Consider the following 14,294-nt stretch of genomic DNA (forward strand, 5'->3'; position numbering starts at 1 on the left):
GTAGTCCCTGGAAAAAAATGCCTGTCTCTCCAGAAGGTCATATTTATACCACAAGCAAAGTTTAAGTGTTCACAGTGGGTTATTCTGGTGCTGTTTGTTTTGTGGATATGTGGGAGGTCCATCAGAGTGGGGTCTGACAATGCCCTGTATACCAGGAATAGATCTCACTTCAAAAGACTATAGGAAACAGAACACAGGGATAGGGCCTTGAGGAGGTCTGCATAGGACATTTTATTTATGCCATGTGTTCTTTTAGTGAGGAACCTCTGTCAACGTTCCAGTTGTTGGATATCGTTAGGCACATACCAAAGGCAGCATTGTACTCAATGATAGGTTTGAAGAATGCAGAATACAGTAGAACAATGACTTCCTTGGACCTAGATGACATTCTTTTGTTTATAAGTTGTGTAACACTTATGATTTCCTCACTAATGTAGACACGTGATGGTAAAAAGCTAGATTGTCTATGTGTGTCTCTAAGTCCCTGACTACTGGGTCAACTCTAAGGTTTGTGTTCTCAATAAGATAGTTACCAGGGATGGATGACTTCCTGAAGGATACTATTATGCATTTCTTGGCATTTAGTTTTAGTCAATGGCTCTGACACCAGTTGTTTGTCCATGTCAGCCCTACCTGGAAAACATTTGTGTCAGTGTGGGATTCAATGGCAGCTCCTAATTTGCAATCATCTGCAAAGTTAGTCAGCCAGAGACCATTGACATTCGCCTTGACTTCAGAGAAGTAAATGCCAAATAGGAGAGGTCCGAGGACCAATCCCTGAGGGACTGCACTTGTGACTTCTAACTTTCTGGGTCCTGTCTGTGAGCCAGTTGGCTATCCACCAAGTGACATATGGGTTTTTACCTAATCTCTTGAGTTTGTCAACAATGCTGAAGTGGGGTATTGTGTCAAATGCCTTGGCCAGGTCAAGGTAGGCAGTGTAATCCATTTGCCCTCATCCCTTGCTTTTGTGACCTTCTCAAAGAAGTCCACCAGGTTGAAAAGGCATGACCAGCTCTTGATGAAACCAAACTGAGTTGGGTCCTGTGTCGGGAGGTTTATTCATTTCCATGATAATTCTTTCCATGGCTTTGCATATAAGACTAGTGAGACTTATGGGTCTGTAGTTTCCAGCATCTGGAGATGGCCCACCTTTGTGCAGAGGGATGACTGTTGTTCTGCATTCATAAGGCATGAAGTCTGTTTGGAGCCTACAGTAAAATAGCAATTCCAAAGTGTCTGATAGCTCATGTTTCATGCTATTTAGAAGGCATCCTGGGATATTGTCTGGGCCCATTGATGCAGTGCTCTTGGCCTTGAAAAGAACATTACTGACCTGTTCACTAGTGACAACAGGGGGAATTATATTTGATGGTATTTCCTGAGGGAAGGTTGCGGGGGGAGAAAGGGGTAAAGTTTGAGATTAATTTGTCAGTCAGTAGGTTTGCTATATCTTCAGTTTCAGTATAGGTGGCTCCATTTACAATGAGCTCTGCCCACAACTGTGTATTGCCTTTGAGATTGTGGACATAGCTAAAGAATGTCTTGTGGTTGTCCTTGGCCTGGGAGGCTGCATGTACCTGAAGTCTGACTTTCATAGACTTTATTTGTCCTCGAGTTGTTTGTTTAGTTTGAGAGTGCTTTTATCCTGCTGGGTGCTGCACCTCCTAATTTTTGCCATGATTTTCTTCCTTCTGTTATACAGCCGATTGATTTTCTGATACTACCAGGATGGCTTGTTTTGTGAGTTAGTTCTGTACTTCTTCCTGGTTGGTACAGATCCCTCTATTCAGCTATTAACATGGTTGTATAGGGTTTGCTCGAACAGTTCTGCATAGGCAGCAGTGTTCTCAGGGTTTATAGGGGCTTGCCATTTTGCCAGATTATCACTTACTAACAAAAGTTAGCCTTAGAGTAATTCCTCAATATTTCAGGGTTAGCTGGGGGGGGGGGTCGTCCAGGTTTTATTTTTTCCTTCAAAGGAGACCATTTTGTGGTCTGACCTTACCAATGAATACATTACACTAGGGAGTGTGCAGCCCTCTCTCATATTAGTGACAACCAGATTCAGTATGGTTGCACCCCTGGTTGGTGTACTGACAATCTGGTACAGGGAGTTTGTGTTTACAAAATCCAGAAATCTATGTGCCTGTACATCTGGTGTCATTTATGAATCCCAGTTAATACTTGAGTAATTCAAGTAACCAATGAATATGGTGTTGGGTTGGATGGTGAGCGTTTCTAAGTTTAAATACATGGTATGGGTTTCCTAGCTCATAGAGCAGAACCTACAGCTTGCAAGGAAGTGGTATTGGATTTTGCCTATGGTGATTTGAACATGGAGTAGCTCAAGTACATTGCCCTATTTGAACAGACCTGAGGTATATTTATTTTTGATGTAAATCAAGACACCTCCACCTTTAGTCCCTGTCTGTGTAGTAACTGGTCTAAATGTATGGAAGCATTATAACCTGACACTGTTAGTGTACTCTCCATGGCTATAAGCCATGTCTCAGTGATTGTATAGATGTCAGTATTCTAAAGGGTGAAGAGAGCTTCTGGGTAGTAGAGGTTTTTTGTTTAGACTCCTAGCATTGAGCAGTAATACTTTTAGATTTTCTTGGTTTTAATTCACAATGTTAGAAGTACTTTCAGTTTGACATTGCCTAAAAAAGGAACTATGGGGGAAGACAATGTTTTAGCTAATATTCAAAAGCCTAGAGGGGAGAGGTACAGTCCATCCCTGGCAATGCAGAGTGGTCTGTTGACCATCTCTGTCCATGCTGACAAATATTGCATCCCCTTATAAAGACACCAGAAATGTAGCCAGTTATTAAGTCAGTTATCTTTTGTTTGTATTGTGGCATCATCCTTGGAGAAGGTAAAATGCTGCTCAGTGCTAGGCTCATACCAGCCTGGGAGATATATTCTAACAGTTTCATGATGTCTGCCTTCATATATTATAGAGAGATACATCCCAGGTCATTTACACTCATATGAAGTATGACTGAGTCATACTGGTACTTGCGGTCCAATGACCTGAGTGTGTGCATAATGTAGTGGATCCTAGCCCCTGGTGTGAGGAACATCAGTGTGCCCCACAATGGAGTCTCCAATGACCAGAATGTTGGATTGTGTGGTGGCTTGCCTCATCCACTTAGAAGTAGAGGCTCCATGAGATGTGGCTGTATGTGCTGATGTGGGTATTGTTTTGAAAGAGTGCATTCAGGGATGCTGAGGTTATTTGTTATGTGTACTTCAACTAAGAGGTCTTTGGCATTTAGGAAGATTAGATTTAAGTGCCTCATCATATGTGGGTCTATATGTCTGCTTTGAATTGTGTGTGATGGGTGCAGCATGTGCACTACTGACAACCTTATTGACATTATGAGTACTTTTATGTGCGCGCTTTGCCTCCAGTGACATTGTGTAACTACATCTCTCATGTACCATATCAGTTTGTTTGAGAATTAACTGCTTGTCATTAAACATGAGGCAATTTTTACATTGCCTCAGGATGCCCATAATCACTAAGCTGGTAACAGAGATAGTGGGAAAGTTCATATCTATGGAAACAGACTTTTTTTTTATTGATTAGACTGTTGAAGTGAGAATATAAAGCATTGCCAGGAGTATCTGGTTTGCAACTCTGAGGACAGTGCTTGTCACTACAAACTAAGTGACCTGTGTGCAACTAGGTCTTGGTGAAATGTCAGTCATGCTTTTACAGGAAAAATGTCACTCAGGGTGTCTGTGTCTATAAAAGGCAATGCCACACACTTGTGGGGAGAGTTGCAAGTAGAGCCTAATGCTTTATGCAGATATTCTGAAGTTAAACAAATCAAGCAGCATTTACTGAAAACAAAGAATTTGCTTGTCAAGCATGATAAAAAGAGAGGAGTCCCCAGAATGTCTACTGCCTGGGTATTGCAGTAGCCAGAATGTCTACTGCCTGGGTACTGCAGTTGCCAGAATGTCTACTGCCTGGGTACTGCAGTCGCCAGAATGTCTACTGCCTGTGTACTGCAGTCACCAGAATGTCTACTGCCTGGGTACTGCAGTCACCAGAATGTCTACAGCCTGGGTACTGCAGTTTCCAGAATGTCTACTGCCTGGGTACTGCAGTCGCCAGAATGTCTACTGCCTGGGTACTGCAGTCACCAGAATGTCTACTGCCTGGGTACTGCAGTTTCCAGAATGTCTACTGCCTGGGTACTGCAGTCGCCAGAATGTCTACTGCCTGGGTACTGCAGTCACCAGAATGTCTACTGCCTGGGTACTGCAGTCGCCAGAATGTCTACTGCCTGGGTACTGCAGTCGCCAGAATGTCTACTGCCTGGGTACTGCAGTAGCCAGAATGTCTACTGCCTGGGTACTGCAGTAGCCAGAATGTCTACTGCCTGGGTACTGCAGTAGCCAGAATGTCTACTGCTTGGGTACTGCAGTAGCCAGAATGTCTACTGTCTGGGTGCTGCAGTAGCCAGAATGTCTACTACCTGGGTACTGCAGTAGCCAGACTGTCTACTGCCTGGGTACTGCTAGTGCTGGTCTCACCACACTTTTACTCTTCTGGGATACAATGCCCATTTGCATCTTCTCTCACCCAAAGCACAACAGTAGCACCATTTCAAAGATGAGAAACAGGCCACAGCCTGTTTTTTGATCCATAGTCTTGTCCCAAATGATGCAAAGATCTGTAGTCTTGTTGCAGCCTTTTCCTGGTAGGTGCCTTGAATAGCAACCAGATCAATCAGGAAGGTCAAGCACAGACACTCACTGCCCAACCAGAAGCAGTCAGAAATCAATATTCTCTGCTCCTTCTCTCTCCAGGAGCAGAATATAAGCCAATATTCCAAGCTGGCACCTATGATAAAGGTATTAGGCTTTTCGGTGATCAGTAGTCTCCTGGAAATACTGTCCCTCTGCTCCTTCTATCACCAGGAGCAAAACAGAAGCACTAATCCCAAGATGACTACTAAGAGGCAGAATGGGAGCTCTCTGATAATTGGTGGTCCTGGAGTAGATGTTACAGATTTTAAAGGTAACATGGGAAAAAAATGGGTTAATATCCTAAGCACTGCAGTGTGCACTAAGCACTTAGATATGAAAGGGGGGTAACTTAAGCTTTAGCTCTCCAAGTGTAAAGACACTAATTTTGAAATAGCAAGATAGATTGGAAGGGGGTGGGCACTTTGTAATGTGCTTCTATGGAATATAGTGGGATGGCTAATAATTTTACATAGTTGAAGGGGTGTGATTTTACAAAATGATAATTTTGTGCTTATTCACAATAACCAATGAAAGGGGAGAGTGAAGGAGATATGTGGTCAAAGTAACATAAGGGACAGGCAACAGTGCGGGAAGATGGGGGAAACTTAATTTCTGTGTGACTCACAAGAGATACACCTTCCCTAGTTTAAATATGCAATTAAAAACAGAATATAAGTAAAACACAGTGTAAAAAAATAAATCAATATACAAAATAGAAGAAGGCAAAAAAGTAATACAAAATAGGCTTATTGTGTCTGTCATTCTGAAAGTGTTTTAGTTCTGGTTTAAGCACATAGGCTCCAAGGTTTGTTGTCTAGACTACTGTGGCAGAAGAGTGCAGCCTACACCCTTCTAAGCTGGGAATTGCTGTTGAAGCCTATTGCGCCTTTTATTCTAAGTGTCTTTGTTCTGGTTTAAGCACCTGGGTTCCAAACCAGTTATTTCACACTATGGAGGTTTGTGATCTACACTCTTGTTGGAGTATTATACTGAATTGCTTTGTTTAAACTTTTTTTTTTTTTGTGACTGATTTTCTGCACTTTGATATTCTAGTATTTTATGGCATAGGCTAGATTCAGACTTGCTGAATGTAGACTGTTTGGTATCATTTCAGCACTAAAATCAGACATCTTACATCAAGAAGCCCCCCCCCCTGCACACTTGTGGCAGAAATGTGCAGCCAAGGACCCATCTGAGTTGGGGATTGGTGGAATACGTCTCAGTCTTGGGCTTTCCTTTGATTAATTTAGAGGTTACAACAAGCAATCAGTCTCTTGTGTTATCAAAAGCATCTACTTCCTGCTACTGAAAAATAAATATCAATTTTACTTGCTCTGCACTTCTTGCATTGGGCTTTACTTTCTGCTGTTATTTTTTAACTGTATTTTTACTGTATTTTACTGTTTCCTGCACTTTTAGCCTAACATAGACTTGGTTCAGATTTGCTAGCCCCAATCTGTTTTTACAGTTTCTGAGCACTAATCCAGCTTTCTTCCACAAAAAATGGCTTCCCTACAACCTAGTAAGAGTAGAGTGTAGCTAAGAACCTATCTGAGTGGTGATTGTTGGCCCAGTGCCCAGTATAGTGTGCTACTGTTGGTTAGAGTGTTTAAGGTCAGTTTAATTTAATTTACCAGAGTTGCACAGAGGTTAGCAACAAGCAATTAATCTCCTGTGTTATCTTAAGCAACCCATGCCTGCTACTGAAAAATAAGTGCTGGAGAGATAGATTCCAGTCCCAGAGACTTCCCATACTCTGGAACAGGCTACCCATCTATGTCAAGCAAAGTTCTTCATTAGCACTCTTCAAGAAAAATCTTGATGAGTGGATGGGAAATAGGGAATACACCCCAGAGATCACTTCTGTGTCTTTGCTTGACAGTGGCACAGGAAAATAACTTTATTGGGTGGCGTAAGCCAGGGAACCTTGTTGGCTAGGCTTACGTAGGCCCTCGGGCTGATAGCCTAGTACCTACCTATAAACCTAAGTAGCAATTTTCTGGATCTGCACTTCTTGCATTGTGTCATAGTGTGCTGTTATTGTTGAACTACATTTTACTGTATTTTTGCTGTTTCCTGCACTTTTAGCCTAGTATAGACTTGGTTCAGATTTGCTGCACTCAGTTTGTTTTTACAGTTTCTAAGCCCTAATCTAGCTTTCCTCCACAAAGGAGGGCCTCCCGCTACACCCCAGTAAGAGTGGAGTGTAGCTAAGGACCTATCTGAATGATGATTGTTGGCCCAGTGCCCAGAACATTGTGCTACTATTGGTTGGAGTGTTTGAAACCAGTTTAATTTCATTGCTACTTGTTGCCTGCATTAGCTCAGGTTTGCGTGGTGCACACCACTCACATAACCACACATTACCACTCAGTGAAGGATACCATTGCCAGTTATAGATGCAAACTCTTAGGTAATTTTCCCTGTCAACTGCTTGTGCTCCATTGGAAGTTTCTTGCTGTTGTGCTTCACTGCCTATTTAGACAGACAGCTGAGCCTCTTAGCTTCCTCCACAAGTCTTAACCATTAAGCGTCTTGGAGTTTAAAATGTTTTCTTGTCCCTTAGCCATACCTGGTCCTTCTAGTCCCCTCCTGCTACTGAAAGTAGAACTTCACCTAGCATCACAAATGGACAATTTACCACCATTTCTCCAGTCAACCTAATAGACATGGCATCCCGAGACAATACAGCAATTGCCTCATGTACAGTGACATCCCACTTCTCCTAACTCTCACAAATTCAATATGTGAGAGATGCATCTATATTAAGAATCTAGAATCTAGGCTCTCTCACTCACAAATCAGTATATCAGATACTAAGCAGGTTGTCAGCTTAAACACTTCACTTCCTGCACCATCCCCATGTACAACAACTAAACCTACATATGCAGAGGTTCTCAATAGAAGCCTACCTAAAGATCAGAGACCTCCCAAAGATAAATACACTTCACTTAATACTTTCCTGGCAAATCAAAGTACACATACAAATGCACACACCAGTGTTTCACCAAACATGCACCTAAGGCAAAACATAAAATCAAATGTTTTAGTCATAGATGACTCCATTTTGAGAGACACAGATGTTCCACTCACCAGGTTGGATAAGGAAAAGGTCACAGTCAGCTGTCTGCCAGGTGCCAGGATTCACCACATCTCACATGCACTCAAGTCTCTCAATAACAAGCATTGTTATGACTCTGTCATAGTCCATGCTGGTGTGAATGACTTGAGACATACCTAACTGGACTATATGAAAAGAGATGTGACTGACCTATCTGATTCTGTGTCCCAAGTGGGTATGTCCCTATCCTTAAGTAGCATTCTACCATCACCAATGATTATGCCTCAATACAGGCAAAAAATGATTGGCATCAACAGTTGGCTTGGTCTCTGGTGTCATTCTGGTACCTGTCAGCCTGGGATGATATGGTTGATAGACCACGATGCTTTGCCTGAGATGGTCTCCACCTGTCACCGCTGGGCTTTCAGCAACTGCCAAAGGCTCTTGCCTCTGCCATAGTGCCTTTTTTAGGTAATGTCACAAAAACAAAACTCTAGAAGTAAAAATATCCTCAAAAACAACTTTAAGGTTATGCTGCTAAATGCTAGGAGTCTAAACCAGAAACTGCACTCACTGGAAGAAGTCCTTGGAAGATGCGGACATCTGTGTAGTCAAAGCAACCTGGTTCAAGGCCACAGAAAGCACCACGGCCATACAGGGATATAATGCCTTCCACATATTCAGACCATAAAATGAGCATGTGAAAACTAATGGAGTATCAATATTCATCAAAGATAAATGCACCTCCAAATTGGAAAGAATTATTCCCTAGAGTTACTGCATGTGCAAATAACTATAGGAAATACCCCTCTCCAAGTTATTGTCAGTTACAGGTCCCCCTCTATGAATCATGATATCCACACTGCCTACTTGGATCTACTTGAGTTGCTCAAAATACAACCAAACACCCTGGTTATGGGTGGCTTTAACTACCCGTCCATAAACTGGGTAAATTATACATGCACAAACATACTTGCCCAAAGGTTCTTGGACTTTGTTAACTAAAATGCCATGGAGCAGACTGTTGGCACCTCCACAAGGGGCCCAAACATTCTAAACTTGGTACTCACCAACATGATAGAACAGTGAATCATCACAAGTGTGGAGCCTTCTCTAGTGAAGTATGTTCATAAATCAGTCTATTTCAAAGTAATGCTATCATCAGACCCCACCCCAGGAGAAATTAGGCGAAAAAAGTTCTTGAAAGCCAACTACAGCCTCTTACAATAAGGCACTAATAGCTTCAAAGGTCCTGTCCCCACTGATCACCTATACTGGGATATACACCAATACATTGCATAAACAGCTATACTAGGATATACACCAATGCATTGTATAAACATCTATACTGGGATATACACCAATGCATTGTATAAACAGCTATACAATTGTATTGACTCAGCCATTCCTGATAGGATCAAAGCAAGATCCTCAAGAAAAAAATAAACCTGCCTGGTGAGCATCCGACGTAAACAGGTTATAAAATAAGAGGAAGAAGGAACGCTCTCAGAATTGGAAGCACACCCTTCTCAGCTTGAACAAGCAAATAACACATTTTGTAAAGTCCTCTAAAGCTAACTATGAATCTAGATTAGCATCCCTAGCTAAGGATAACCATAAGGCATTCTTCAGCTACAGCCAAAACTTTAAAGTAAAAGCCCAGATTTGCTCTGAACTGGTAATGAATGGTACCACATATACTGAACCAGTAGAAATAGCTAACCTGCTAGTGGACAGGTTCAGTAAAAACTTCTCCCCACTGTCCTTGCCACGTATACCCCAAAACATTCCTAACACCTATTCTCCACCTAGTATCTCTAAAGAGCAGGTCTTAACCATTCTCTCCAAGGCCAAAAACATGGCCTCTATGGTACCTGATAACACCCCAGGCTACGTTTATAATGATTTAAAACAGGAGTTTGCAACACCATTGGGTACACCTTTCAACCACAGCCTAAGCACTGGTTTTCACCCTGCTGAATAAAAAACAGCTACTGTCATCCTCTTGCACAAGGGGGTTGCATGCACTGACCCCAGGAACTATAGACCCATTAGCCTAATCAGCCTTCTCTACAAGGCACTGGAGAAAACCATCATGGACCTTATCAATAGAGACATAGGAGACTTTCAAACACTTGACCCAACCCAGTTTGGTTTGTTAAAGGGAGATCCTGCCTGCTGAACCTGGTGAACTTCGAGACTGTCACCAAAGCCCTGGACAAAGGCAAATCTGTGCATATGGCCTACTTAGGCTTGGCCAAGGCCTTTGACACAATCCTCCATTCAGGCATCATTGAAAAACTCACCTAGCTGTGGGTCAACCCATATAGCATCAGGTGGATTACAAACTGGCTCACTTACAAAACACATACAGTCAAAATAGGACACCCAACCTCCACCAGAAGACCCTTTCCAATTCTACAGGGATTGGTGCCGGGGTCTGTATTGTTTGGAATTTACTTCTCAGAAGTACAGGCAAAAACAAAAGGTCTGTGGCTGATAAAGTTTGCTGATGAAAGCAAACTTGGAGCACTCAATGAGTGTTCCCAAATAATGTCAAGATTGTACACGAAGGACTTATGCAAACCAGTGATTAGTGCCAAAGTCACGGTCTCAATGCAAACAGGTGATTAGTGCCAAAGTCACGGTCTCAATGCAAACTGGTGATTAGTGCCAAAGTCACTGTCTCAATGCAAACCGGTGATTAGTGCCAAAGTCACGGTCTCAATGCAAACCGATGATTAATGCCAAAGTCACGGTCTCAATGCAAACCGGTGATTAGTGCCAAAGTCATTGTCTCAATGCAAACCGGTGATTAGTGCCAAAGTCACGGTCTCAATGCAAACTGGTGATTAGTGCCAAAGTCACGGTCTCAATGCAAACCGGTGATTAGTGCCAAAGTCACAGTCTCAATGCAAACTGGTGATTAGTGCCAAAGTCACGGTCTCAATGCAAACCGGTGATTAGTGCCAAAGTCACAGTCTCAATGCAAACCGGTGATTAGTGCCAAAGTCACAGTCTCAATGCAAACTGGTGATTAGTGCCAAAGTCACGGGCTCAATGCAGTATCATCATTTGGCAAAGGTGATGTCTCTGCAGATCACCATAACAACACCCTAAGCTCTAAATTAAGGGTGATAGATTTGGGCACACAGGTTGACAGCAATCTTACTTTTGATCACCATGTCTCCACGGTGGTAAGTAAGGCCTTCTGCATTGCTCACTCATAGCTTTCAGAACAAAAGAGGTTATAACCCCCCCTGTACTCCTCCCTCACCAGACTAATAACCTATGAGCTGAGTTAAGTAGGTGGATTGTGGATGACACAGTGTTTACCTTTGTAGTCTATGTTTCTATGTTTTACAAGCACATGATGAAAACTGAGGCAAAAGTGTGGCTTTTAAACAAAAAAAAGTTAAATATGGTAAGATGGTATGTGGTAAATCTGTATAGTAAAGATTACACAGCATCACCATACTAAAGGCATTTATCTTTATTATAGGAAAGCATCAATATTACAAACACCTGGACAGACTCTACTACGTTTCTAGCCACAAAAGCACTTCCAGATGAGACCAATGTATCCACAGTGGTCCCAGAAATAAGGCTGAGAATAAACAATACATTCGGGGTGGACATGGAAGAAAACAAGACCCGGCTGTACATACCATTTAACAAGACGGGTTCATACGCTTATAACACTCTGAGTCCAGAGTCTCAGTGCTGGGAAACATATGTTGGACAGGTGAGGATCATTTATTTGTGTCAGCTTTCCAACACAAGTTTCTGAATCTTATAACTTGATTTCATAAATTTGTATAGCTGCAGCTTTCTACCTTAATGATGAATAAAATAAGATACAAATAGTCATGCCAATAATTAAATAATTTTATGTGTCTGCATATTACATAAGACTGCACATTATAGATTCATAGGTTCATAGGTTGGTACTAGGCTATCGGCCCTAGGGCCTATACAAACCTAGCCATAAAAATTTCCTGGCTATTTCTTCCCACACTATTTACTTCCCTGGACCCCTGTCTAGCAGGGTGACTGACGTGATCCCTGGGGTGAATTTCCTTTCTCCCATCTAATCATCAAGGTTCCTTTTGAAGAGGGCCAAAGAGGCGCTGTGCTTGACATGTATGGGCAGTCTATTTCAGAGTCTGGGGAGCCTCTGGGTCAGGAACCTATCCCTCCAGCATGTTTTGTTTATTGTGATGACAAGATTTAGATCCCTGGAGCATGTGGCTCTGAGGGATTGGGATTTCTTTAAGTGTAGCATGTCCAACAGCTCTGGGTTTGACATGGCCTTGTATGTTAAGCAGAGATCGCCTCGGAGTAGACAATATGTGACAGAGTATAGCTGGAGTTTTTTAAGGCGGTCAGCATAGGGCATCTGCTTTAGGCCTGTGATTCTTTTAGTGAGGTATTTCTGCAGCCTTTCCAGTTGTTGCAGATGTCTTGAGAGGTACATACCAAATGGGGCATTGTATTTTATAATGGGTCTAATGAGGGATGAGTACAGTGGGACAATGACCTCCTTTTTTCTGGATGAAAAGCCCTTAGTGATGAGGTGTGCCACATAGAAGGATTTCCTGACTGTTGAGGCGATGTGGTTATTGAAGGTGAGACCACTTTCCACCTGTGTCCCTAAGTCTCTTATCACACTTTCTGTGTTTAGTGTACTGCCACCTATATGGTAATTCATGGATACATGTTTTTTCCCAAAGGGGATAACAATACATTTCTTGGCACTGAGCTTGAGCCCATGGATCTGGCACCAAGCATCTGTTTCTGTAAGGCCCTTTTGTAGAGTATCCACATCATTTGGGGATTCAATAATGGCTATTCACAGTATTCTCTGTGTAGGTTATTCACAGAGAATACTGTAAAATGCAGCAGATGAATGGCACTTCCCTGATGTGTATTAACTTTAAGCATGGATTTTGTTTAGCATGGACTTAGAATGCCTTTTTTAATACATTTATAACAAATAAACAGTATTAGCTGTCATATTTCTAGAGTTCACAACTACACTGGATGACATCAGCCATTCCCCTACTACTTAATAAAGGGGTACAGGTGACCCTCAAAATTTAATCCTATTGTGTTCCAGTACTAATTCATTTTATTACTTGAAAGCAACTGATTAAATGGGTGGCCTCTGCTTTTTCTACCTTTCCTCAGTGGGCTCACAAGAATCCATCTTAGGTCCAGTGCTGCTCAAGAAGTGAATATATGTGATATGGGGGTGCAAAGGAAATTTCTAGAACAAATCCATTATGTGGATGATTCTTCCCTCATGTTTTTGACAAAGATATTCCATCAGTACAGCTTTAGTCATCAAGAACTCTGGACATACCCTGAGTACTAGTAAGTTCAAATATATGTATTTCCAGGCAGTAGACCTGACCCTGCCATAACCATTACATTTAGCCACAAAAACAGACAAGCAAAAGCCAAAAACACCAAGGAAAGTAACAGGAACAGTAAAAGGACCTTCAATAAAAACTTTAATTACCAAAGTAATCCCCCAGCCCCTTAGACACCCTGTGTGGTTCATTTCCACCACCTATATCAATAAAAACTTTAATTACCGAAGTAATCCCCCAGCTCCTTAGACACCCTGCATGGTTCATTTCCACCACCTATACCATCTACACCACTTACTCCTTTGTTATTCTGCTATTATTTCCTCCTAATCTCTGACCCCGCCTAATACACCATCTGTCCAATCACAGCTCTATATCTGACTTAGTTTACACCCATAACTGTTATGTCCAATAAGCTTTATGACTACATCACTGCTGTCACTGTTACTATTGTTCTAATGTCAATATGTACCATCACAGATGTACCCAATACTCCAATGCATATATGAATGTATATTCCATGTATATCTGCTGTCCTCATGTACCTATGTTACTCATATTTTACATTTGTGGCTTATGCTGGCATTGTTAAATTGCATTTAAATCAATTTTATTACTTTTTATTATTAATTATGTAATTAATGTATAATTTTGTGGAGCTTTTCTCCCCGGGCCTCCTCTGAAAAAGGACCTGTGTCCAGTCAGACTTTCCCGGTAAACAAATGTAAAATAAAAATAAAAATAAATAAAATAAGTGCTTTCGGCCTAAAATAAAAAAGGAGAGAGACACCTGACCTATGAATTCTAATAGGGATTTTGCGATAATTTTACCTTAAAGATTCTTCTGCTTTTAAGTATATTTGTAAAAAGATGTGGGATATTATTTTTTTAATGATTTGAAAGAACAACTGTGTGTGACTCCTGTAATAATCGACAGTAAAAGTAGGAGTAAATGAAAAAACAATACTTTAATTCAGACAGACAGATACAACACTGGAATATAAAACTTTAATCAGTAAATTGTATTTTCCGGTATCGTATCTGCCTGTCTGAATTAAAGTGCTGATTTTTCATTTAATACTTTTAGT

The 14,294-nt window shown here is 41.5% G+C and overlaps 1 protein-coding gene across 1 annotated transcript in view; it reads left to right on the forward strand.

Moving 5' to 3' along the window:
- The window catches only part of TMC3 (transmembrane channel like 3), a 1,325,854-nt gene that overhangs the window by 617,988 nt on the left and 693,572 nt on the right, over window positions 1-14,294 (forward strand). Inside the window, exon 13 of the mRNA XM_044067925.1 lies at window positions 11,334-11,576. Within this exon, the coding sequence (XP_043923860.1) occupies window positions 11,334-11,576 (243 nt within the window). The remainder of the gene's footprint in view (window positions 1-11,333; window positions 11,577-14,294) is intronic.

Source organism: Protopterus annectens, chromosome 3.part1, assembly GCF_019279795.1.
Source record: "Protopterus annectens isolate FY-2018-M chromosome 3.part1, PAN1.0, whole genome shotgun sequence".
NCBI lineage: Eukaryota > Metazoa > Chordata > Ceratodontiformes > Protopteridae > Protopterus > Protopterus annectens.